General features: G+C 49.9%; 1 protein-coding gene across 1 annotated transcript; it reads right to left on the reverse strand.

The window, feature by feature from the left end:
- Positions 1–25,819, reverse strand: MORN5 (MORN repeat containing 5). Its single transcript, XM_066254663.1, has 5 exons — positions 25,725–25,819; positions 23,407–23,554; positions 21,606–21,717; positions 18,450–18,581; positions 1–401 (listed from the first exon to the last, which is right to left on the reverse strand). Exons 1-5 carry the CDS (start codon positions 25,769–25,771, stop codon positions 322–324), a joined length of 519 nt encoding a protein of 172 aa, XP_066110760.1. The 5' UTR covers positions 25,772–25,819; the 3' UTR covers positions 1–321.
- Positions 25,820–25,870: the final 51 nt, after the last annotated feature.

Raw genomic sequence — 25,870 nt, forward strand, 5'->3', positions numbered from 1 at the left:
TACATCTGTTATTGTAAGCTGATGGTTCTCAAACTTCTGTGTGCATAAAATATACATGGGAGTGCAAATTGCTAGGCCCCATTCCCTGAGGTCCTGACTGGCAGGAATATCTAGTTCACCGATTTGCCCAGGTGATTCTGATGCAGGTGAAGTGAGGATCCCGCTCCAAGAAGTAGTCTAAGGAAAGTACACTTGGGGCCACTGACTGCAGACAGCCTTTATTCCTGAGTCAAAGGCCAGGTCTAGAACTACAGCCTGCCTCCCAGGCCAGCCAGGGCCAGTGGAGCAGAAGCAAACTACTGGCGGAGGCGGCTGCCGAGCTCACAGCTTGGGCCTGTGGCCAACAAATTCGTCCCAGCCCTTCCGACACGTCCTGACGATCCACTCGTGCTCGTCGTCATCTGCAAGGGAAGAGGAAGAGGAAGAGCTGGTCATGCCTGGGGCTCACGGGGCCTTCCCTGCCCTGGGAGACCCCCAGGAGGGATCTAGGGGTATGGGTGCACTCCAGCATTGTGTGTGTGTGGGGTGGCCTTGGTGGCCAGTCTCTTTAGCTGTGTTGGGAAGGAAGAGACCTTTCTCTGAAGCCGGATGCTTCGGTTGCCTGTGAGTGCCTAGTCTCGAGGGACTTGAGCACAGATGGGCTTATTGCTGGTGGATGCTGCTTATGCAAGCAGTCGTGACATTGTCTGGCCACTCGGAGCCAGGCAGCCTGACAGGTACTCAGAAGGCAGCTCGCTCTGGCATCTGCCCAGTCTGACATCTGCTAGGACTTTCAGATCTTAATTTCCTTTCTGGGCTTAACATTCTGGACTCTTCAAAGTACCCGTGTCTCCCCACGGGGCTGACACCCTCCGTTCCCTCGGATGCTCCCGTGGGGATGGAGAGGAGGAGCTGACGTTCACGCAGGCCCTGGTGTGTATCTTCCCTCATGATAAATGACAGCAACAACCTCCACTCTGCAGATGGACAGGCAGGCTCAGAGAGGTCAAGTCACTTGTCCACAGCCACAGTGTTGGTATGTGGAAGGCCCAGAACTTCAGCCTAGGGTTGTTTGCCTGCGAGTCCTGGGCTGTTTTTTAAACCTGGGAGAGAGCTGAGTGAAACCCATTCTGAATCCACAGCACACCAGGGGCACCTCTCTGTGCCGGGCCCCTCTGCAGACTGACTTGATTTGTATTTTCCCCTTTATCCCTCAGACCACACCCAGCCCCTCCCCAAACCACGACAGAGGCTATAATGGTGGGATATTTTTTTTTTCCTTCAGGGGATAATGGTGGGATACATACCCTTAAAAATGCATGCAGCTCTGTAAAATATGTACTGTTGTTTTGTGTGCGAATGTGGTTTTAATTTACACAGATGGCATTGTGTTGTCAATTTCATTGTCTTACCTTTTTCACTCAACACTACAATTTCAACATCTATTCTTGTAGCTACATATATGTTGTCATTTTAGCTTCTTGTGTATGTTTATGCTGTTGAGTCAGCTCCAGCTCCTGGCGGCCCAACAGATGAGAGATGTCCACGGTGTCCTGTCCCCAGCAGTCCTGCTCTGCTCCTGTGGACTCCCGCCTATGGTTTCTTCTATAGGGTCAACCCATCCTGTATTTGGTCTTCTTTTCCTGCTGCCTCCTCTTTTCCCACCATTATTGTCTCTTTCAGAGAACCCTGCCTTCTCAGGATGTGCCCAACACAGGCCTGCTGCAGTTTGGTCATTTTTGCCTCCAGGGATGTTTCAGAATTGATTTGCTCTAGGACCCACTCACTGTCCATCTTTGGGTGGGAAGTCGCTCCAAAGCCTGACTTCCCACCCCAAAGCAGAAGTGAGGTGCCAGAGGGCGCAGCCGTCCCCGTCCCTGCTGTTTCTTCATATGTGACCTAGGGGAAAAGGCTGGTGGGCTGGCATGGTTTGAAGACTGCCCTAAGCAGCTTGTGGGCCTCGGTTTCCTGTGGGGAGGCTGCCTGGGAATCTGAGTGCGGCTGCCAGCGCCAGGGGCCCGAGAGTGGCGGCACACAAGGAGTTAAGCGCTGGCGAAGCCCACTCTTGCCACCACACCGCGAGCAGCCTGGTTGGTAATTACAGTTCTGAAGTCTCCAGGCTATTCGAATCAGTGCAGCTGCAACCTCTTCAGTGGTAACCCCTGAAACCAGACAAACTGGGTTTATTGTGCTGAACCAGTCCTCAGCCCCTCCCTGATGGTTACAAATTGACAGCAATGGACTTAACAGCCCTCTTCACTACCCCTTTCACTCTCTACCTGGCTGCACAGCCACCAATTTGAATCGCAGATGCCGCCCATCCTGGCAGCTGCTCAGCAACCCTCCCTGAGCCTCCCCTGGCCCCCGGGGCTCCTGGCCCTGCCACGCCAGGGTGAGGCTTCCCCAGCACATTTCATCAATATTTAAAATGGAATTAAACCTGCCGCTTTGATTAATGCCTCCCAGCTCCCGGGAGATGTGATTACTATTTTGCAAATTGCGATTGTTGGAATATGTTAATATGATTGTCTGAGAACATCTTCACCTTCTCAGATAATTTCTCCCCTTTTTGGCAGGAGGGGAGAGGGATAGGAGGGGGGAAATGATGGGAAATAAAACACCCCGCAAACTCTTTAATCAATTGTAAATGATTACCCTCGGCACAATTGCCAGTGGTTTCAGGAGGGAGATTTCTGGTTTGGTGCATTTATATTGAAAACTTTGGCCCCCGTGGGCCCAGTAATTCCACTTTGGGATGCTAAACTGAGGGACTAATCTATTTAGAATCGAGAAAACCGAACTTACATTTCTAAAAACAAGAGCGTGATTACATTGTCAGATAGTCATTCATTTAACAAATTATTTCTAAACACTGACTACATGCTAGGTAGGCAATGAGCTAAATTTTTTGGGGGGAGACACTGTGAGCCATGTGAGGGGATCAATAGCAGCTATTGAAAAAATATGGTATGACATCTGTATCGCAACATAGGAGAAATGTTTTTGATATGCTAAGAAAAAAATGGTGGGAAGAGGCAAGAAACAAACTTACTTAGACAGTATCATCTGTGTAAAAATCATGCACAGAGGAAAAATAAAAAATCATAAACCTAATGTGACTAATGGTCAGCTCCGAGCAGTGGGACTAGAGAGGTCCTTCTATTTCTGCACTTCCCAGGTCTCTCATTAAAGTGCGTCGACAATAGGAAAAAATAAAAATAATTATTGGTTGTTTTCCTACCTCCAATTTAATGCTTTGGAAGTTTCATGCATTTTAATAATTGCAATAAAATATTTGTAGGTCCTTAGAAATACCAATAAGGTTCTTGAGCTTCTAAACAGTAAAAAGACTCAGCATAAAAATGTTGGTAAAAATGTGTAAAAATTAGAGACTAGGCAGATCTCCCGTGTTGAAGAATTCCAAGTAATTGATGTGAATAGGCTGCCGTCAAGGAGAAGGAACGTAAGGTGCCACTTCAGGAGTGTGGCTGCAGAGCGACTTCCTCCCGAAGAGGACGATGTGGACGGGGAAGCCAACAAGCACACCTTGTCCAGGTGAGCAAGGCCAGCGTTGGCAGACATCAGTCATGTGGATAGCGGGTGCCCTGGATATGATGTCATGAAAATGGCACTTTATCTCTTGTCCAAAGGCTCGACTCAGGTGTTCTTCAAGTCTAGGTCTGTCTGCCTTCGGGGCAAAAGATGTCTTTGTGCTCCTTCTGAAGCTCTGAAAGTGATCTTGCCACCAGCAGTCCCACCTCCAACCCCCCCCCCCCACCTCAACGAGTCTCATCAATCATTAGGAAAAGTGGGTTTCTTACAGAGAACAGGAACTTGCCGCAGGGGAGACCCCAGATCTGACCATGGGCTCCTCTCTGAGAAGCCTTCCCTGAGAAGGCTCCCCACTCCTCTGCCAGGACTTCGGAGCCCCCCAGACTGCCCTGCTTCCTGGCCTGCCTCGCTCCCCCACTCATCTACACTGTAAAATGCAGCCACCCTAAGGTATTGCAGCTGCCCGTGGCGCATGCTCACCAGCACCTCTGTGCCTTTGTACATGCTGTTCCATGGAGGGGAATACCCTTCCTTTCAGGACCTGGTTCAGGTGCAGGGCCTCTCATCTCTGGGCTTTAGTATATACAGAAGTGAAGAAAGACCTAAACAAGAGTTTGACAATTCTGGTATATTTTAAACATGTACATTTGACAAATTAATGCTTTTAACGCAAGCAGCCAAATGTAATATAAGTGTGTCATTCCAGTATTCCTTTCAAAGAAGCATACATCCATGGTGTACCAGAAGTCACATGGTCAGGAAAGGGGGTGTGAATTTAGTGTTGTCCAAGGAACATGATTTTCTTTTAGTCACAATCCAAACCTAAGGACCCTCCTGAATGTGTGTGGCTAGGCCTGTGCTGGCTGTTCTCTGCCCTCAGGGGCCCTGCTTGGACAGCACCTTCTCTGATCCAGGCAACGTCATGGTGTCGGTCACAGTCGCCCCCACCAGCCTGGGGCAGCCATATCTGATTCACTTCAGGTCTTCAGGCCCCAGCACAGATCGGCACTTAAGAAAGTATTAAATAAATATATGATAAATGAATGAATAAAGTAATGTCAATTTGGGGACATAAAAGTAATAGGTTTACCCTGTGGGATTTGGACAAAGGGGGAAGAATTTCTTCTCCACCCTCAGCAAACGGAGCTCCTGAGGGCAAAGCACATGCCAAGTGCAGGGCCAAGGCCGCCAGCTGCTGTTCCCCTTTTTGTCTTGAGGCCATGGATTGAGCAGCCCCACCACAAGGGGAGGATGGGTTGTCTGGGCTCATACCTGGGCGCCAACTGCACTCAGAAAGCTCAAAGCCCTGGCTGGCCTGGGACCTGCCTCTCAGTGCGGGTGGGAGGGGCAGGCCTGCACTGGCCGCGAGTGGGGCCCAGGTCACCGTGGGGTCATTAGTGCAATCTGTAGGTCAGCATGCTGGTGGCGCAGGAGAGAGTCTGACAATCTCACAATAGATGCAAGGCACTGATAGCCCGTCAGTGGTTGCCAGGGAGGCAGTGTGGCGTGATGTTAAGAGAACAGGCTTTGGAGCTCAGCCGGCTGCCATTAGCTCTGAGCACCTCTCTGGGTCTCTTCCTCGTTTACGAAGGTGCCTGTCTGGAAGGTTTCTTGTGAGGAGCAGTGAGATCATTCCTAAAATATGCTTGGCACAGCGCTTGGTGCACAGGAAATGCCCTAAACCAAAAGAAATGGCAGAGATTGTCTCTGCGAGGTGGGACATCAGGGCACGAGACAGCACAGTGCAGACTGAGAGCTGAGGGTCCTGCTGAGCTCCACTGCCACCTTTCTGAGTGATCTTGGAGAGATCACTCTCTCCCTCTGCGCCGGGCTCCCTGTCTGTTCAGCGGCTTTCACCAGACCTCCCGCAGAGGGCAGAGTGAGGACTGGCCAGGAAGAATGGCACTATGGGGCACCCGGGAAGTGGGAGCTAGTATCATCATTTTGACGGGTCTTTAATTCTCAAACTAGATGCCTTCAAGGGGGAGTAAGGGACTCACTCAGAGCACCCCTGGGACTCCTAGTTCCCTGCTGGGGGGGGGGGCTTTACATAAGACTTATCATCATGAGGATGTTCAAAGCGAGGTGGGCAGGCTGGGGCAGGCAAGCCCAGAGAGGGCAAACGGGTGGATGTGAATTACTGGGACCACAAGCTGATTCTGCGCCTTAGAGCCAGGCACACCTGCGGTCACCAGTGCAGCTCCCTAGGGGCTGGGCGTGGGGACGGGGAAGGGAGGAGGCCTAAATGAGACAAGGCCTCCCACTTTGGGAGAAGGGCAGGGCTCACTCCGGCCAAGCACTGAGGAGGTGCCCAGCTCTGTGGGCAGAGGGCTATGCCCATCTTCTCCTTAGTGGGTGACGTGGGGTTGTCCTCATTTGAGATGAGGAACCTGGGCATTACAGGGGTGAGACGATTCACTGTCTCATTCCACCAGGGCAGAAGGGGGACTCAGCGTGCTGGTGCGTGTATCATATTCAGGCTGTGTGTGCACATGGGCACAAGTGGGCATGTTTCCCAACACGTGAACCTGCGTGAGAACCAGGTGAGTGTGTGTGCAAGTGTGAATAGGTGTGTGCTGTGACTGTGCAAGTGGCTGTGTCTGAGGTGCAGAGGAGAAAGTGAGTGCGTGGGAATGGTCAGCGTGCGTGGGATGCAGTGTGTGCCGGGCGAGTGGCAGGGTGTGAGCACCTGACATCTGAGTGTGTGTGTGATCAGATGCCAAGGGAGGAGTCACGTCCAACCCGCAGAGGCGGCTCAGTGCCCATGCAGAGCACCAGGCTGGTCAGGCTCTGGGGAGGGAGGCTCTGGCTCGAGGGCTGCGCTCTTGTTTCGGGGTCAAGGCCTCTGTGTGAACCGTGGCTCCCAGGAAGAGTGGTGCACGGCAAACCCAGCCCCCAGCCTGGGACAGGTGCCTATCCCCAAAGCCCAGCCACACCCTCTGTGCAAATGCGGGGGATGGGGCAAGGTCAAGGCCCTGAGCGGAGCGGGAGGAGCCGGAGTTGGGCCTAAAGTGAGGACAGCCACACCCTGGGAACCTAGTCTCTACTCCTGACAAGAAAGTCAGGAGCTTTGAACTCTGTTGGCAGTGGTGGTGGCCGGTGGCCAGAGGCCAAGGCCATGACATCACCGTATTGACTGAGGGGTCCTGGTCCAGGCACAGCCTGCCTGCCACAGGCAGGGAGGGGAGGCCTGGGGCTACTCTTGCTTACCCTGTAAAGTAACATCTGGGTGGAGGGCTTGGAGGGGGGGGGGCGGGCTGGCCTAGGACCCCTCACCCACTGGGACCTAGAGGTGCAGGGCCTAGCACCCACGGCTCTGAGGCTTGGACAAATGATTGACTCTGACACAAAAAGAGAATCTGTAAGGCCGAAACTAATAAATGTTATAATTAATGCATTCAGGCTTAATTAATTATTAAATTTAGAAATCAAAACCATTTTATTACACTTGAAACCAATTGGTAGACTTGGTTTCTCACTTTGCAAGAATTCTCCAGTTCTTGCCTGACCAGGCGGTGGCGCAGTGGATAGAGCGTCGGACTGGGATGCGGAAGTACCCAGGTTCGAGACTCCGAGGTCGCGCGCGGGCTCATCTGGCTTGAGCAAAGAGCTCGCCAGCTTGGACCCAAGGTCGCTGGCTCCAGCAAGGGGTTACTCGGTCTGCTGAAGGCCCACGGTCAGGGCACATGTGAGAAAGCAATCAATGAACAACTAAGAAGTCGCAATGCACAACGAGAAACTGATGATTGATGCTTCTCATCTCTCTCTGTTCCTGTCTGTCTGTCCCTGTCTATCTCTGCCTCTGTAAAAAAAAAAAAAAAAAAAAAAGAATTCTCCAGTTCTTGCAAACGGCTCTTCAGAAATCACAGCCAGTTGTTAAAGACTGGTAGTCAAGCAATTTATCAGGCAAAGTTTTAAAAATCCTTTCAAAGTGGTAACAGCAAAAAATTATATTTAATGTGGGAACGTGGATATGTTTTGTTTGAATATGTTGAAACGATTGGGCCGAGGCCTCCAAGGTCAGAGCTGGGGCAGTGGCTGGGGAGGGGCTGGGCAAGGCCTGCTGCTGCCTGGCGTTAGGCAGCACCTCCATGGCCCACATGCCATGCCCGGCACTCGGCGTGCCCGATCTCGTGCAGTCCTCATAAACACCTGTCACAGGTAGAGCTGGTGTTGTCTCAGGCGGCAGTTTTAGGTCCTTTGGATGATGGGTGAAGAGAAAAGTGCCCATTGTCATAATGACCCTTGGGACTGTCTTAGGAAGTCTCCGTGCTGGAGAAAGTCATCTCATCAAGCCCACACATTCTGACATTGTTGCAACAGTTATTTCTGCTGTTGAGGTCCAGAGGCAGACAGACAATGTTGGTAAAACATATGCTGCTCACAGAAATTAGGGGATATTTCAAAATGAATATGAAGTGATAAAATATCCCCTAATTTTTCTGAGCTCCTAATGTTGGTGCTCCCTGATTCGGTTACTATGTATTAAGAAGTGTTATGCCGCCTGACCTATGGTGGCGCAGTGGATAAAGCGTCGACCTGGAAATGCTGAGGTTGCTGGTTCAAAACCCTGGGCTTGCCTGGTCAAGGCACATATGGGAGTTGATGCTTACAGCTCCTCCCCTCTCCTCTCTCTCTCTCTCTCTCTCTCTTTGTCTCTCCCTCTCCTCTCTAAAATGAATAAATAAATAAATAATTTAAAAAAAAAAAGAAGTGTTATGCCTTCTTGATATACAAAATTAGGGGATATTTTATCGCTTCATATTCATTTTTGAAATATCCCCTAATTTTTGAGAGCAGTATAGATATCCTTAAATGCTAGAATCATCTTGTGTGTGGCATGGTGCTCATGCGACAGGAGGCACAGAGGGCCAGAGACCACTGATTTGCGCCTCCCCACGCTCACTCCAGGGTGAGCGCATGCTGAGTGGGGAAGATGCCAAATCGCCAACACCAATGCCACCGTTGCTCTCCTGGCTTCCCCGGTCCCCACTCTTATTTTTCAAGCACTCACAGTGGAATCTGCAGGCCCTAACCATGTTCATGCTGCCTCGCGAGCACTGCGCATGGGCAGCTCAGGGGAGCATCGTGCCGAGGCCGAGGTCACTCGCTTGGCCCGAGCCTTGTGGCCTTTGCCCTGACCTCTGATCCCTTCAGTCCCCGCTTTCCAGCTGGGTGTGGACGATGGAGTGAAGCGGGCAGACCTGGCAGCTGGGACCTCTGCCCTGCTGGCAGAGGCTGAGGGCGGGATTAAGGCTGGGGCAGTGAGACAAGGGGGCTCAGTGAAGGTCTGTGTCTGGGGGATCATAGGTGGATGAGAAATGATGAGGATGACGAGCAGAATATTAGAACAAGGCCGAGCGTTGGAGAGAGAGATCGGGGCCTGCAGCCCTCCAGCCCAAGGTGACACTGGGGCATGGAGTTAAGGAAACCCCTGCTCCTCAGCCAGCACCCCGCACGGGGGTGTAAGTAACGGCAAGGGCGTTCACAGATGCGCACTGAGCTCCTCACGAACCAGGCAGATCTCGCTGCGCCCCTGAATCACGTCAGCGATGCTCGCTGCAACCCTGGGAGGGAGGTCCTAGTTCTACCCCATTTTTCAGAAGAGAAAACTGAAACTCAGAGAAGTTAAGAGACAAGCTCAAGGTCACACCGCTGGCAAAGGGCAGAGCTGGGATCTGGTGGCTCATCTGGCTGTTTCTGAAGCCGGCCCCTAACTATGCCCACCCCTCCTGCCCTGAGGTCAAGCAGGGCTCTCAGCCACCTGCCTTGAGTTCCAGAGCTGGGGGAGGAAGAGAGGTGAGAATTCTGCCCTGGTGAGCTGGCCTGGCATTCACTTCTGTTAAAGGAGACAAAACGCACCCCTGCAGTGCTGGCGGGTGGACTCCAGCCACGGAGGGGAAGCTGTGTCCTTTGGATGCCTCCAGGAGGCTGCCGTGGCGGGTGGGGGTGTGTTGTTACCAGAATCCGAAGGGCACAGGCTGGAAGGGGAATTTCCAGGGGGGCTGTGGGCAATTCCCACAGGCCAGGCACGGCGAGGGCAGCAAGCTGGGGCAGGCAGGTATTCCTGGAGCAAAGACCCTGGCGGGCGCTTCCACCCTGTGTAGGCAAAATTCTCCCTGTGGGTTCAAGTGTACTTCTCTGGGGAGATGTCCATCGCTTTGCCTGGATTTCTAGAGAGGTCCTTGACTCAGAAAAGGCCACAGCGTATCTCACTGGTTCACAGCATGGCCTCTGGTGTCACAGAGACGTGGGTTCAAATTCCAATTCCTCCTTTTGCTCTCTGCATCTGTCAGCAAATAAGTTACTTTCTGAGCCTTAGTTTCCCCTTCTGTCAAAAAATGTTAGTGATATATTTTCTCAAAGGACTGGGAAGGGCTTAAGTCCCGAGCCCAGTGGATGCATTCAGTACCCGTCCCCTCCCTTCGCACCTCTCTCGCTGGAAGCTGATGCCCACGTCTGCTGGCGGGATGTGTGATCTGTGCGGGCATTTTCTTTGGCAGTTACAAGTGTGGTATTATCCCTCACAAAGCCTTCATTATGGCGCTGCTAACAATACCACAGATAAGGCAGGGACGCTCCCGCCTGCCAGCCTCCAGGTGATTATAACATCTGGGTAAATTGCCTTTTGTCTTGCTGAGATGACACGGGAAGGGCTGTGCGGGAGACTGGCTCAGCCATTTTTGGAAGCCACGGGGACAGCCTGGTGGTCAGACAGCCTGGGTTTGCGGGAGGAGGCCCGGCTGGCGGTGGGCGGGCAGAGTCCGGCCCTGGCTGTCCCACACACAGGCTGTGGAGGGTCAGGCAGGTGTCTTGTCCTCTCTGGGTCTCCGGTCTCTCACCTACCAGGTGAAGGCAGGGGCTTCTAGATTAGAGGAGTCTTGCTTTGTCAGAGGCACTGAAAGATTCTTTCCTGTTCTTGGCCAGTCTTTGAGCATTCAAGTAGGCAGAGAATTCTCGGGAAGGAGCCCCACGGCAACCTTACAGCCCTGGGGTGTTTTTGTATCTTGGGCTACAGGGAAAGCCCTTGCTTTGTTCTCTCACAAGGAACCAGCCAAATGTCATCTCTAGATTTGAGTCAGCTAGACCTGGGTTCAGAGTCCCGCTCTGCCACTTACCACCTGTGTGACTTTGGGCACAGCAGTGCACCTGACCTCCACTTCATCGTCTGTAACGTGGAAGCCCTCTGATAAAGACTGCTATTTCACCGGCTGCTGTGAGGACCGAGTCAAAGCAATGAAGTAAAACACGGAGGTGCTCAAGCCAGTGCTGGGACATGGTGCACACTCAGTAAATACTGGTTGTTGTTACTGTCCTGCTTTTCCACCTGACGTATAATAAGGACACCTTTGTCTATTAGCAGAACCATCCCTTCACTGCCACGTTGGTGACTGTGTTGTTTTATTGTAAGACACGCCATCTAGTATTTAAGCAGTTCCCTCCTGTTGAGCATGTGGGATGCTTCCAGTTTTCAGCTGCTTAAATAACCCCAGAGAAACGTGAGAAGATCCAGCCGTTTTGCATTGCTGGGTGTTCACTTGCAGCCTTCCTACATTTGGGTGGGAGCAGATAAGCACCAGCGTCTGGGAGCACCATGCCCCTGCCTCTGTGGACAGGTGACCCTGGGGCTGGCCTGGCAAAGTGGAAAGAGGAAGAGCTCCGGAAGCAGGTGAGCCCTGGTATGAATCCCACTTCCTGCCAAATTTTCCGAGGAAACTCTTTCACCTCACCAAGCCTCAGTTTCCTCATTTGTCAAACAGGGATCATGCCAATAATTCCCCTCCCCAGTAGCTAAATGTTCCTTGCATGGTAGATGCTCAGTCATTGTTGACTCTCCCCACATTGTCATCTTTGTCCTCATTCTTCATCTATCCTCCTCTGGTGAAGCCAGAGTCACCTCCCAAGGAAAGCGAATCACACGGGTCAGGTCACTTTTAGGACCCCAGTCCACACCCTTTCTTCCCATTGTCTGTTTAACTGAGCACACATTCAAACAAGGCTTGTGATCTTGATTTTAAATTCTGTCTGGAATCCACAGGTTCAAACGCAAAGGGGCCCTCTCTGCAAATAATCACTGGTGGGTGATATTTTTAAGAAGCCAAAGCCATTGTCTCTGATTGAAGGAAAGTTGGTGCTATTTTGAAGAGCAGCGCGATTAAGCCGGTGGCGTTATCTCTTTAACCATCGGGAATTATACGTTGTTTGAAAGATTTGTGAGCTTCTAGGACATTTGCCAGATGTGCTTGATTCGACATTTCAGACAACAAAGGGGATAATGTTGGCGGGAATCTTGACGGCATTTCTGATGATCAGGATATTCTTTGAGGATGGTACTGAGACCTTTCGGGAAAGAATTTCTGCTTTTACATAAACTAATTTGGGATGCTCACTCTCTGTCTTCCACAAAGCAAATTTAGTTCATTGTTAGTTGTATATGTTAAAATGGTTACGAGGGTTTTTTCCTTTGAATATTAATAATGTGCCTTTCAGCGGAGACACTCGCCTGGGGTGTCATTAATTGCGGGGAGGGAGTAAGGATTAGTGGTGCTGTTATTCTGTAAACGGTTTCTGCTAGTAAGGTTGAGGCAAGCAGCAGCTACACCCGAGACACACATATAAGCTGCCAACACAGCTCCGGCTTATCCTTCCTGAGAGGAGTGAAGGGGTGGGCAGGAGGGGAGGGTTAGAGTCCGTCTCCCAGTTCCCACCACATTAAAGGAAATTATCCCAAATACCTTCAGAGGCTCCCTTACTGGCTCATGGTGTGTAAAGGGCCCTTCATCAAAAAAGGTAGCATCTCAGTCTGGGAGCCGTGGTGTTTTGTCTTATGGCTCTAAAATGGACCATGTCATTCATTTAGAAACATCACTACGTCCCCACTGAATGCCAGGAACTGTGCTTGGTGGAGGAACAACTGTGAATGAGTCATGTCCAGGAGCAGAGATAGCTGAGGAAAAAAGAAACTACAAAACACAGCTGACAAGGAGAATGGTAAGAACAGAATTGGGACTGAGTTGGGTTCGACTCTGACTTCGTCACCAGCTATGTGACCCGGGACAGGTCATTAACCCATCTGAGACCAGGTGTCCTCATGGCAAGCTGTAGCACCTGCAAATGACCCACTGGGATGGCAGAAAAGAGCAGAGGGGACGAGCAGGTAAGGCGCTTAGCAGGGCTCCCCACGACCATCATTCCTCTCCCGCGTGGCTTCCGGGGCTGTGGGTGAGAGCCACTGGTCTGAGACCTCTGATGTTTATGCTCTTAAGCTTTCTGAGGTTGCAGAGAAATATGCAGTCATGGGCTGTGTAACAATGGTTCAGTCAACTGTAGACGCATATACAAGGGTGAAAAATTCCCATCATTTAGTAACATCATAGCCCTTGTAAGGTTCCATCACGGCAACACGCACGGTACTCTCTTGTTTGTGGTGACGCTGCTGTAAACAAACCTACTGTGTTGCCAGTTGTATGAAAGTACAGCGCTCACAATTAAGTCTGCTATGTGACACTTGATAATGACAATGACTATGTTACTGGTTTACATATTTACTATAGTATAGTTTTTATTATTTTAGAGTGAACTCCTTCATACATCCGCTGTTTACCATGTCTCTTCATTGTGTCATTTTCTCTTGGAATTGAGTTCATCTTCCTTGGTTTGTACAGTAATATGCTGTATAGGCTGGCAGCCCAGGAGCAATAGGCTGTTCCACATCACCCAGGTGTGTAGGAGGCTGTGCCGTCTAGGCCTGCGTAAGTACACTCTATGATATCAGCACGATGAAATCACCTAACGATGCATTTCTCAGAACGCTTTCCCCATTGTTAAGAGGAACATTACTATAATAGATTTTTTTTTACTCAAATAATAAATTTTTTATTATGTGCCAGGGGCTGAATTTTGTATAATTTGTTGAAGAATGTGAGGGCATGGTAGGTAGGTCTGCCTGCTTTCAGAATCAGCTCTGCATCATGGCACCTGTGTCCTCACACAAGGGGACCCAGTGATGGATCAAACATAGACATATAGTCCCTGACCCCAAGAAGCTCCCATTCTAGCGGGGAGACAGGCAAATAAAGCTACTTCTATTGTCACAGGCTAAGTGCTGTTAGTGAGGCTTGTAGGGGTACAGAGAAGGGACCCCTGACCCAGGTGGAGCTGTAGAGGGGGTGAGAGAGGGAAGGACAGGGTGGTTGGGAAGGCTGCCTAGAATAGTGGCTACCAACAACTGGTCCTGACCCTTTAAGGGTTATGAAATCAATTTTGTATCAATACATCACAACAAGCATTTAAAATAAATTAATTTTTTTTTTTTTGTATTTTTCTGAAGCTGGAAATGGGGAGAGATAGTCAGACAGACTCCCGCATGTGCCCGACCGGGATCCACCCGGCACCGATGCTCTGCCCCTCCGGGGCGTTGCTCTGTTGCGACCAGAGCCACTCTAGTGCCTGGGGCAGAGGCCAAGGAGCCATCCCCAGTGCCTGGGCCATCTTTGCTCCAATGGAGCCTCGGCTGTGGGAGGGGAAGAGAGAGACAGAGAGGAAGGGGGGGGGGTGGAGAAGCAAATGGACGCTTCTCCTATGTGCCCTGGCCGGGAATCGAACCTGGGTCCCCCGCACGCCAGGCCAATGCTCTACCGCTGAGCCAACCGGCCAGGGCCTAAAATAAATTAAGTAAAATAGAAAATATCATATAATATATGACATGTGGAAAGAATACATGCCCATGTGTGCATGTGTTTATGTGTGTGCTGAGCCACGATACAAATCTTTTCTTACTGCTAGCCAGGGTCCAAAGGTGTGAGAGCCACAGTCCCTGAGAATTCTGGCTGCCCGGATCCCCAAAGCCTGGCATGCTGTGGGCACTCAAATACTTTCTGATGAGTGAAAGGATGGACTCAGATTCTCCCAGCAACCCAGCCAGATGGTACCATCCTCCCCAGGTAGGAAAGGCATTCTTGGAACCCCAGGTCCGCAAACCCAGACTGGTCAGGCGTGCTTGCAGTTCGCAGCTAGCAGTCCGGGGCTTTCCGGGCGGGCCTACAGCAAGTGTCTCTGCCTGGGGTGGAAGAAGCCAGTGCAAGATAGGGGCAGGGCAGAATCAGATCAGAGGCTCCAGAAACAACCTTTCTTGGTGCCCCAACCTGAGACCTCTGGTAAAATGAGCATCCCAGGCTGTGACGTACCCAGGTGGCATGTGCTTCATAACAGCAGTGGCTCAGGCGCTGTGTTTACTCTGGGGTGGCCTCAGTCACCCCCTCTGACCTGCATGGCCAGCACCCCTGTGCCTTCAGGAGGCTAACAGGAAGCACTGTTTATGGGACAGACCGGAAAGCAGGGGAGAAAGTGCCTTGGGGAAAATAGAAGATGGACAGAAGCCCAAATCAGTTGCTGGCGGGGTGAGTCAAGGGTAATGACTAGGTGGCCATGAGCAGAGACTCCCTCTTAGTGGTTTTGCAGAACACTCTGAACTTGGCCTATCCTGTAATATCAGGACCAAAATACCGCCTGGCTGCCTTTCTCCTTCATCATAGACTCTTAAGGTTGGAAGGACCCTAGAAATTATCCAGCCCAATGCCCTCATTTTACAGATGAAGAGAAAGGGCTCAGAGAGGGAAGGCACTGATCCAGGGTCAGCCAGCAAGCAGCCTGAAAGCAGGGGCCAGGACCTCCAGCCCAGGTCTCTATGCTGCCACCAAGGGTCTGGGGTCCTTCAGATGTCCCTCTCTTGACATCTTGACAGAAGGATCTCCTATCAATTTTATCCCTTTGGCCCTTTCTTTATATATAACCACAGACATCTTTCTAAAGAACAAATCAGTTACTACTCTACCTACCCGAAACCTTCCCGCACTCCCCACTGCCCTCAAATGAAAAGACACCCATAGCCTCTCCTCCTGCCCTCACCCTTCCCACCTCTCCAGCTTCCTCCTTTGCGTTTCTTCCCCTGACATAGGGTATCTCACCTCCTGGACTACCTGTAGCCCCTGGACAGGCAGGGCTCTCCCCCATCTCTAACCTTCTCCTATGCTGTTCCCTCTGCCATGAACACTCTTCCCCCCCGGCTGCACGTGTCTGCTGTTATGCAGGTCGCATGTTAGATCTTGCTCTTTCCAGGAAGCCTCCCTCTCCTGCTGGCCTCTTGCAGCACCTTGTTGTTATGATCCCTTTCCCTGTCGGTTTCTCCTGTTCCCTGACAGAAGATGCTACGACGCTGCTGCCATCTTCATGCCTAACACACAGTCAGGGCCACAGCAACTAGTCAGGAAGTATCTATAGGGCCAGTCGGCAGTGTCCGTCCTTCTCCAGACTTCCTAAGACTGGCTTTCCCTTCACATGATGAGTTTTTAAAAGACTTAATTTTATTTATTTATTTATTTATTTATTTATTTATTTATTTTACAGAGACAGTCAGAGAGAGGGATAGATAGGGACAAACAGGAACGGAGAGATGAAAGGCATCAATCATCAGTTTTTCGTTGCAACACCTTAGTTGTTCATTCATTGCTTTCTCATATGTGCCTTGATTGGGGGGCTACAGCAGACTGAGTAACCCCTTGCTCGAGCCAGTGACCTTGGGCTCAAGCTGGTAAGCTTTGCTCAAACCAGATGAGCCCGCACTCAAGCTGCCGTCCTTGGGGTCTCGAACCTGGGTCCTCCGCATCCCAGTCCGATGCTCTATCCACTGTGCCACCGCCTGGTCAGGCTTTATTTTATTTTTTTAGAGCAGTTTTAGGTTCACAACAAAACTGAGACGAAGGTGCAGAGATTTCCCTTAGCCCTCCAGCCTCACACATGTGCAGCCTCCCCCTCCCCCTACCCCCCATGATCAGCACCCCCCAACAGAATGGTACATCGTTACAACTGATGAGTCCATATCGACAGATCATAATCACCCAAAGTCCATAGTTTATAATAGGGCTCACTCTTGGTGTTGTACATTCTACTGGTTTCGGACAAATATAATGACATTATCCATTGTTATAGTATACAGAGTATTTTCACTGCCCTAAAAAATCCCTGTGCTCCATCTATCTGTCCTCATAATGCATCTTAAAGTTTATCATTAAACTTAGCTTTTGATCACAGGATTCTGGGAACACAATTTCTGATTCCCCAGTCACACCTGTATGCTTTTACATGCCTCTGTGCCTTTGCACATGCTGTTCCTTTTGCCTGAAATGCCCTTTCACAACATTCCTGTTTATGAAATTCTTACTCATCTTTAAGACCCACCATTTCTCACACCAGTTTTGCTGACACCCTTCATCTTGGCCAGGTGATTAGTCCTTCCCCCTGTGTCCCCCTTCCTCCTCCAGGGCTTCCTCACACTGGGTGGCATCCCATGTTATACTGTGATTGTCTGTGTCTGTATCTGTCTCCCCCACTAGTCTGTGAATCCCCTCGGGACCAGGATGTCCCCTCAGTGAGGCAAGTTCAAACCTAAAAAGCTGAAAATGAGTCAGTTCCATTGTACCACAACTAAAGAACAATTATAATTAACACGGAAATCTTGAAATATGGTGTACCTGGCAGTATCTCATCACAGAGCAGATTTCTTGATCTGGGTCTTTAGAGGGACCATCAAGCTCTTAAAAGTATAAGCAAAATGTGTGTGTGTGTACACATGTATGTTGGGTGTGTGCACATGTGGGTGTTTTTCAGGAAGAGGTCCATAGTTTTAGTTATTCCTAGTGGGACTGAGACTCTAGATAAAAGGAAGATTAGGAATCATTGTGTTAAAGAAAAATGTTCATGTTCGTGTGTGTGTGTGTGTGTGTGTGTGTGTGTGTGACAGAGCCAGAGAGCCAGAGAGAAGAACAGATAGGCACAGACATACAGGAAGGGAGAGAGATGAGAAACATCAATTCTTTGTTGCGGCTCTTTAGTTGTTCATTGATTGATTTTTCATAGGTGCCTTGACTGGGGGAGGGAGAGCTACAGCAGACCGAGTGGCCCCTTGCTCAAGCCAGTGACCTTGGGTCCAAGCTGGTGAGCTTTGCTCAAACCAGATGAGCCCTCGCTCAAGCTGGCGACCTCGGGGTCTGGAACCTGGGTCCTCCACACCCCAGTCGGATGCTCTATCCACTGCGCCACTGTCTGGTCAGGCTCATGTTCTTATTTATACATTGGTTACCTGCTAGTCTGGCCACTGTCACTCAGTCCTCAGTCTGTTCGGCCTCTGTTCATTTACCAAACTGAGGTACTGGTCCCATGGCTGAGAAGCCACCAGCCTTCTTGAACCACATGGCGTCACTCACATCTAAGCCTTTGCCTGTGCTGTCTCCTCCTCTTCCTGTGCCTGTGGTCAACTCCCAATTACCCTTTGGATCTCAGCTTAGCTGTCATTTTATTGTTGAAACCCTCTCTGAATTTCTAAGTTTGGATTAGGTACCCCTTCTCTGTGCTGCCACGGAGTCATTCCCACCTCTCTGGGACACACCCCCATCTAGGGTCATGCTTTTCTCTTTCATTGTGCTTATTCCAGAATGCAATCAACTGTTTATAGTACTTGTCTGCTTCCTGTCAAAACATAAACTCCATGAAGGACTAAGGTTTGTGTCTAGCTTGGCAATGTTTTGCTGCCAACACCAAGCATAGTGTCTAGCATACAATCAGTGTTCATTAAATACTAGTTAAAGGGGAGTGTGCAAAAATAAGAACTTTAATGCTTTCCGTGATATATTTATGTGCTGTCACAACCAGACCTTTAATGTCCTTTCCCTCACTCTATGACTATCTTTAGACTTGACAGTCATGAGAATTTCAAATAGTGAGACATTCAGATGATCAGTTTTTGTCTTTTATCAGAAAAAGCTTCTTTCTCACCCAGTGAATGCCTGTGTGTGCACCCTCGTGTACAAAACTATGTGTGAATGAGAGAAGACAGATGCCATGGGGTGTCAGGATAAACATACCTGCATTTCTCAGAAAGCGATGACTGTAGTCTCTGACTACCCTCGTATTTGGGTTGTAGAAACCATCTCCACAGTCATAACAGCCTTTAGGGATTTTCCTGGGCGGGTCTATATTGGTGAGCTGAGAAATACCTTGAAAGGATAGAATGGTTAATTAAACCAGCACCAAACTAAATTCAAGCCCAGCCCCTGCCCAAGTCCACTTTTGGCCGGTTGCTCATGTGAATATTGGCTCCTCTGTCGGACTAAACACTCCCCATTGAGGGCCCGGAGTAAAAGCACAGTAGCCCAGAGGAGTGTCCTGAAAATGGCTCTGTGTGTGTGGGGGGTTGTCTTGGGAACTGGACCCCCATCTTCTGTCTTTGACCCCATCTTCCATTTTTACAGACACCATGCCAGGGGCACATTTCTGGAGTGAGAGAGACCCGGAGGATGCCTCAGAGCTGGCCATGTGGATAGAAAACATGTAAGGGGAAGGATGGCATGCAAGGTGCGGGCAGAGGCCAGAGTAGGCGCTCACACCCCCCTCGGAAACCCATGGAGCTGGGCTCGTATAAGGAAGAACAGTAGGAAAGAAATGGGCCAGGTGGGCAGGGATCAGGTAATGGAGAGCCCTGACTCTCACCCAAATTACCATCGTAGCTGCCATTTATCAAGTGCTTATTATGTGCCGGGCATTTTGCTAAGCACCTGACTCCTATTATTTCATTTCATCCTCACAGTGACTCTGTGGTCCTGTTTCACAGATAAGACAACTGAGGCTCAGAGAGATCAGTAACTTGCCCAAGGTTATCCTGCTAGGAAGCAGCCAGATAGCCAGTTTTAGAACTCGTACGTTAAGCTGCCGATGTCAGGGGAGCACCACCCCCAGGCCTGGAGCCACTGGCACCACCCCGAGAGGAGGAGTCGGTGCGCCTCTTGGGTCGCGCCACTCTGTGTGTTGCATATCCTGCAATGCCGGGGCCTGAGCACAGGGTACAGGGTGGGATAAATAACTTCCTGGGTTTCATATAATAAGTGGTTCCTGTAATTCCCTGCACTCTGTACTGAGGCCTGGGTGTCCACAGAGCATGGCCCCATGCTCACAGCCCAGGGGTCTGCACACTGTAGGCGCTCTCGTATTGGTTAGTGATGATAACCACATACACCACTGGCTGACAGTTACTGAGCCCACACTCCACGCCGAACGCTTTCTAGCCATTCTCTCCCCGGAATCTCACACTCACGGCCCTCTCCCCGATGTTCAGACAGGTGAAGGGCAGCCTTACCCTTTCCCTGCCCTAACAAGGCCTGCTCTGGGCTGCGAGGTGGCTGTTGGAGAGGTCTGCCGAGTGCTGAGACGTGAGGAGGGAGCGGATCAAGCTGCTCTACTGGGCGTCACAGTTGGCGACCAGGTTCACATTTTCCAAAGATGGAAATTACGACAGAGTGAAGGATGGCGCAGAGTGGGTCAGGTGTGGGTCTCAGGAGGCCAAAGAAAGGAGGGGCGAGGACGGTGGTCGGGAACAGGCAGCACAGGGAGGACGGAGGAAACGCGGAGGTGCTCCGTAAATACTGGTTTAATGAGCCAATGAGTGGAGTATATTGAAGAGGCCGAGTCCACAGACCCGGTGATTGGTTGCACAGGGGGAGGAGAAGGCAGGACTAGGCTTACCCAGGAGGGTGGGAGAGACAGTCGCTGGCGCGGAAGCAATGAAGTCAGTGCAGACAGGATGAGGGATGAGCACACACAGGAGCGGGGTGGGTGGGTGGATGCAGGGATCTGAGGCTGGGGGGTTGGTTTCAGTTCAGAAGCTGAGGGTGACTGAAGGCTTACAAGTGGACTTGAGTAGGGAGAGGGTACAGAATGCTAACAGAAGAGGCCCCAAGGCTGAGAGCCCGGGGAGCCCACTGTTAATAACTGGGGGTGGGGGAGCTGGCAAAGGGACTGGGGGTGGGAAGAAAGTGAGTGAGTGCAGTGTCGGGGCAGAGGGAGAAGAGCAGGCTCACGGGTCCACTAACTGGTCCCAGGTCACACAGGCAGGGGTTGGGCTCAGGCCCGCCTGACTCCTACCCTGGGTGCTTTCTAGAGACGTCTGCTCTCACGGAGGTGGCCTTGCTCAGGCTCATCCAGCTAGGAACAAGGAAAGCTGGACTCAACCCAGACCTTCCAGCTCTGTTCTGTCAACTACACCAGGTGATCTTAGAAGTTAATTATAAAAATGTTCATTAACTGATTTTATTTATTTATTGATTGATTGATTGATTGTATTTTTGTATTTTTCTGAAGTTGGAAACGGGGAGAGACAGTCAGACAGACTCCCGCATGCGCCCGACCGGGATCCACCTGGCACGCCCACCAGGGGGGCAATGCTCTGTTGCAACCAGAGCCACTCTAGTGCCTGAGGCAGAGGCCACAGAGCCATCCTCAGCGCCCGGGCCATCTTTGCTCCAATGGAGCCTCGGCTGCAGGAGGGGAAGAGAGAGACAGAGCGGAAGGAGAGGGGTAGGGGTGGAGAAGTAGATGGGTGCCTCTCCTGTGTGCCCTGGCCTGGAATCGAACCCGGGACTCAAGCACACCAGGCCGACGCTCTGCCACTGAGCCAACCGGCCAGGGCTATTAACTGATTTTAGAAGAGAAGAAGGGAGAGACAGCTAGAGAGAAGCATTCATTTGTTGTTCCACTTAGTTTTGTATTCATTGGTTCCTCCCATATGTGCCCTGACCGGGGATTGAATCCACAATCTTGGTGTTTCGGGACAACATTCTAACCAACTGAGCTAACTGGCCAGGACTGATTATTTACTTATTTGTTTGTTTGTTTATTGATTTAAGAGAGAAGCAGAGAGAAACATCAATTTGTTGTTCCACTCATTTATGCTTAGGTTGTTTCTTATATGTGCCCTGACTGGGGATGAAACCTGCAATCTTGGTGTATCAGGATGACTTTCTAACCAGCTGAGCTGCCGGGCCAGGGCAGCTTCTCCGCTACAGTTTGCAAAGGCATTGTCCCACCCATCATTTTGGATATACTGTCTGCCCTTTCCGGCTCCAGAATCTGGCTCCAGAACCCTGCTTGATTCCTCCTCTCCTTTGGATTACTTCAGTAGGCCACGGCCCACTTATTGAAACTGTCTTTCGTCTCCCTCTCAGTCTGGGAATGAAGGTGCCTGGTACCTGTAGGCTTCAGGCCGTGGCAGATCTCGGTGTAAAACCTCCGATCGTAGCCGTCGCAGTAGTGCCAGTTCTTTGCGTCATATTGCAGCCCGTCTGAGAAGGTGTATGTTCCCTGGAAGACAAGGGCACACAGGCGACTCTAGGGAGGCCTTCTTTAACCACGAACAGACGTCAAGGGACAAGGTGGCTTTCTCACTGGCACAGAGGAGAAGTGAGAGCTATCACAGTTGTCATGGCTGTGATGATGAGAAGGTGTTGAGCTCAGTACCTGACACTCAGATTGTGACAAAATGTGACCTTGGGCAGATGACTTACCCTCCCTAGCCCTTGGCTTCCTCACCTGTAAAATTAGAATAATAATGGTATCTATTTAATAGGGTCAATTCAATGAGATTCAGTGAGATTCAAGGAAATGGTAGATGCAAAGCATTTAACACAGTGGCTGGCATGTAGCAAGCACTCAATAAATGTTATTATCATTCTTTCATTGTTATTATAGCTCAAAAGGTCAGAGCCATCAGTCACAGCTCTTTGTCCAAACACATACGTTCTACTTTGCTGCCTTAGTGCTAAAGGAAGCCTCAGGATGTAGCCGTCGCATTGGCCTGAGCATCAGGAAGCATGGGTGGAAATGCCAATACTATTAACTCACTGTGTGACCTTGGGTAAGTCACATCCCCTTCCTGGCCTTAAGAGTCTTCGAGCTGTAACATAAGGAGTGTTTCTTAATCTTTTTTAGGTCATGAGCAGCCCCATACACACCCTTAGTGAAACTGATGGAAGTTATAAACCCTTTCCCCAGAGGAAAATAGTCCCATATACACAGAAACGTTTCTATATAAATCAGGAGCTTTCTCTGACTCCTTGAATTCTACTTGTGACCCACACATTCCAGATTAAGAATCCCCGGATTAGATGATTTATCATGATAGTAGGATTGGTAGAGGCAATAACAGTAGGAGCTACCACTTATTGAGTGCCTACTGTATGCCGGGTACCAAGCAAAACGCCCACATATTCTGCCTCAGCTACCCACAGCCACCTGGGAGGTGCCTGGTACCATTGTGGCAGGCTGAATAATGGTCCCCAAAGATGCCCACGTCTAATCTCTGGAACCTGTGAATATTCTGACTATACATGGCCAAGGGGGCTTTGCCAATTAAGAATTAAGAATCATGAAGTGGTGAGATTATCCTGGATTACCTGAGGTGGGAGGCAATGCAATCACCAGGATCCTTATAAGAGAGAGAGGCAAGAGAGTTAGAGTGATCGAAGATGAGGTGCTGACAAAAGCAGAGGGAGAGGAGATGTGATGATGGAAGCGAAGGTCAGAGTGATGGGTGGCCACAAGCCAACGAATTCAGGCAGCTTCTAGAAGCTGGAAAGAGCAAGAAAATGGATCCTCCCACAGAGCTTCCGGAAGGAATGCTGCACTGCTGACTTATTCAGACCCCTCACTCCCAGAACGGTAAGATAAATGCTTCTGTTTTAAGGCACTGAATTTGTAGTAATTTATAACACCATCAATAGGAAACTAATACAACTCGTGTCCCCAATTTATTAGACAAGGAACATGAGTCTCAAAGGGGAAGTCACGGGCTCAAGGACACATAGTTAGTGGTTTAACAGGATTCAAACTCATCATGGCCTCCCCAGGGTCCTTTCCAGATCCAGAGGAAGAGGAGCCCAGAGCCCTGGACATCAAGAGGAGGGAAGAAGGCAGGGTGTCATGTGTGTGTGTAAGGGGGGTCATCCTGCCTGAGGCTTTGCCCTGTGTAACCCCCCACCCCAGGCTGATCACCTTCATGGCTAATCCCTTTTCCCAGATGGCATCGTATCGGCTCCCGCCGGGGAAGTACAGGGTTCCTTGGCCATGAAACATGCCGTCCTTCATTTCCCCAACATATCTTGTTTCAGTAGGGAGGATGTACTCTGCATCGCCCTCCATCCTGTAAGGACAAAGGGAAACCACTGAGCCCTGCATGGCAGCTGCAGGGTCGGTGCTAGCAGGCTCGGGAGAGCAAGTGGGAACCTCACCCTCAGGGTCCTCAGATGTTACTGTCGCAGCAATATTCTGCTAAAACCAGAAGTATTTTGTTTTTCTCAGAATCTCAAAAAATAAGAGGGTCTGATGAGGGGAGCGGAGTTTGGTCTGTCCTCTCCCTCACATAGAGGCTGTCCTGAAATTCACACCATCCCTGGGAACACCCCTGGTAGGCTCAGAGAGGGGAGGGATGTGCCCAAAGCCACAGGGTAAGCGCTGCAAAGCAGGGACTAGGGCCAGGTTTCCTGGCAGTTGGCTCTGTGTCTTTCCTGCTAAGACAAGCCCAAGAGGGCTATTTGGAAAAGTGTGAAATTTGAACAAGGTACATGGGTTTGAATCTTACTTCACCATTTTCTAGATGTAGCATCTTAGACTTCCTAAACCTTTCTGTTTGTCTGTTTTCCTTCCTTCATTTCTTCCTTTTTTCCAACAAATATATACAGTGCACCTACTATATGCCAGGTATCTTGTGGAGTCAGGTTACAACGTGGACTCAACAATGATTCAAGGCAGATGGTGTCCCTGCCCTTGGGATGGGGCCCACAGTTTATCAGGGGACACTCTAAGCACTTCCATAATGCGTGGTAAGTGCCATGCAGGAGGAAGACAGGCCCCTGCAGGAGCATAGGGATGGTATATATACCTCGACCAGTTGACCAGTGTCTTTATGTATGAAAGTCTGAGATTAATGCCTGATAATGTGTAACAGTTTTCCTTGTAAAGGGCCTGACATATATCAAGTGCTTAAAAATAGGGTTTCCTTCATTCATTTTCCATTCTTCCCCACTAGCTGGAAGGCACCGCTGCTAACTCGGAACTTCTTTAGCCTTTTGTGTACTTCTGTTGGACACTTTGCACTTTCTGCCTTGCCTAGTAATTGTATACCTCATCTCCCCTACTCAAACAATCTGAGAAGAAGGCCTTGGTATACCCAGTTCTTAGAATCACGTTTCTTCTTCAACAGATGCTCTGTAAGCACCTACTGAGTAAGAAATGAAGGAGAGAGGAAGGCCAGTGAGCTGACTGAAGGGATGACAGGTGCCACTGTGGCACAGCCCCAAAGTGGGAGAGCACTGTGGCTGAAGCACAGCTTCAATGCCATGCAGACCTGGAATCTGGGCCTGGCTCCACGTCTCTGTGCCTGTGTGACCTTGGGCAAGCTCCTTCACCTCTCTGAGCCAGTTTCTCATCTGTAAAATGAGGATAATGACAAAAAACCCCAAAGTTGTTGAGATAATTAAATGAGATGACTGTGAAACTATAGCAGAATGGCTGGCATATACTAAGAGCTCAGAACTATTTTACTTTTATTTTACTGTAAAAGATAGGAGGAGAAAGAAGTCTTCCTTCGCTTGAAATTATATAATTTCTTTCCTTTTTTTAAAAGGTTTAAATTTCCTATAATTCTTGCTCTTGCACTTGGTTTGTGATCAGAAAACATAAAGTTAATAAACATGTATCCTTTTTCTTTTTCTGTTTTGTTTCTTTCTGCTTAATCCCATCACATCATTTCTAAACTTAGTTACCATCTAAAGTCTTCTGAGATTCGACCTCCCTCTTTTATTACTGCAAATTGGATGCCATTGTCCTACAGACCTTCTACAGGCATCTCCAGCTTATCTGAAATGGAACTCATCCTCTTCTCTTCCAAAGCAGCCCCTCCTCAGAGTTCTCAGTTTCCATGAACGGTACCAGATTCCTCCAGGTATGAAGCCTGGAGCTGGGCACTGGGCTGGGACTGGAAGCAGTCTCTAAGTAGGACCAGGAACCAATTGCCAAGTCGTAGCAATGAAATCCTCAAACGTCTGCATCTTGTCTTTTCCTTCAGACCCACTGTCTCTGCCTTCGCCCAGGTATATATGGAATGAATGTGTCTCAGCTTTGCCGCTTGAGTCTCAGTTTACTGAACTGTAAAATTGGGAATAAACAATTCTATCTGAAATTGTTGTTCTGAATGGTAAAAGGGAAAAAATTTGAGGAAGCGCCTTATATAAGGTCTTTTTCAAAGGCAAAAAGACAGCTGTCTTTTCCCAGTCACAGATGTTCAAGACATAGCGAATCAATGTGGCCCTTACCTCCCATCTACAAATTCCCCGACATATTTGCTCCCCGTGTACTGCATGGCGCCTGCCTCTAGCTTCCAGCCGTTGGGATCCCGGGGTCTCAGTGTGCCCAGCCTCACTATGACAACCAGGAAAAATGGGCGGAGCCGACGCAGCGC

The sequence above is a fragment of the Saccopteryx bilineata genome, chromosome 2 (assembly GCF_036850765.1).
Source record: "Saccopteryx bilineata isolate mSacBil1 chromosome 2, mSacBil1_pri_phased_curated, whole genome shotgun sequence".
In the NCBI taxonomy this organism is placed as follows: Eukaryota; Metazoa; Chordata; class Mammalia; order Chiroptera; family Emballonuridae; genus Saccopteryx; species Saccopteryx bilineata.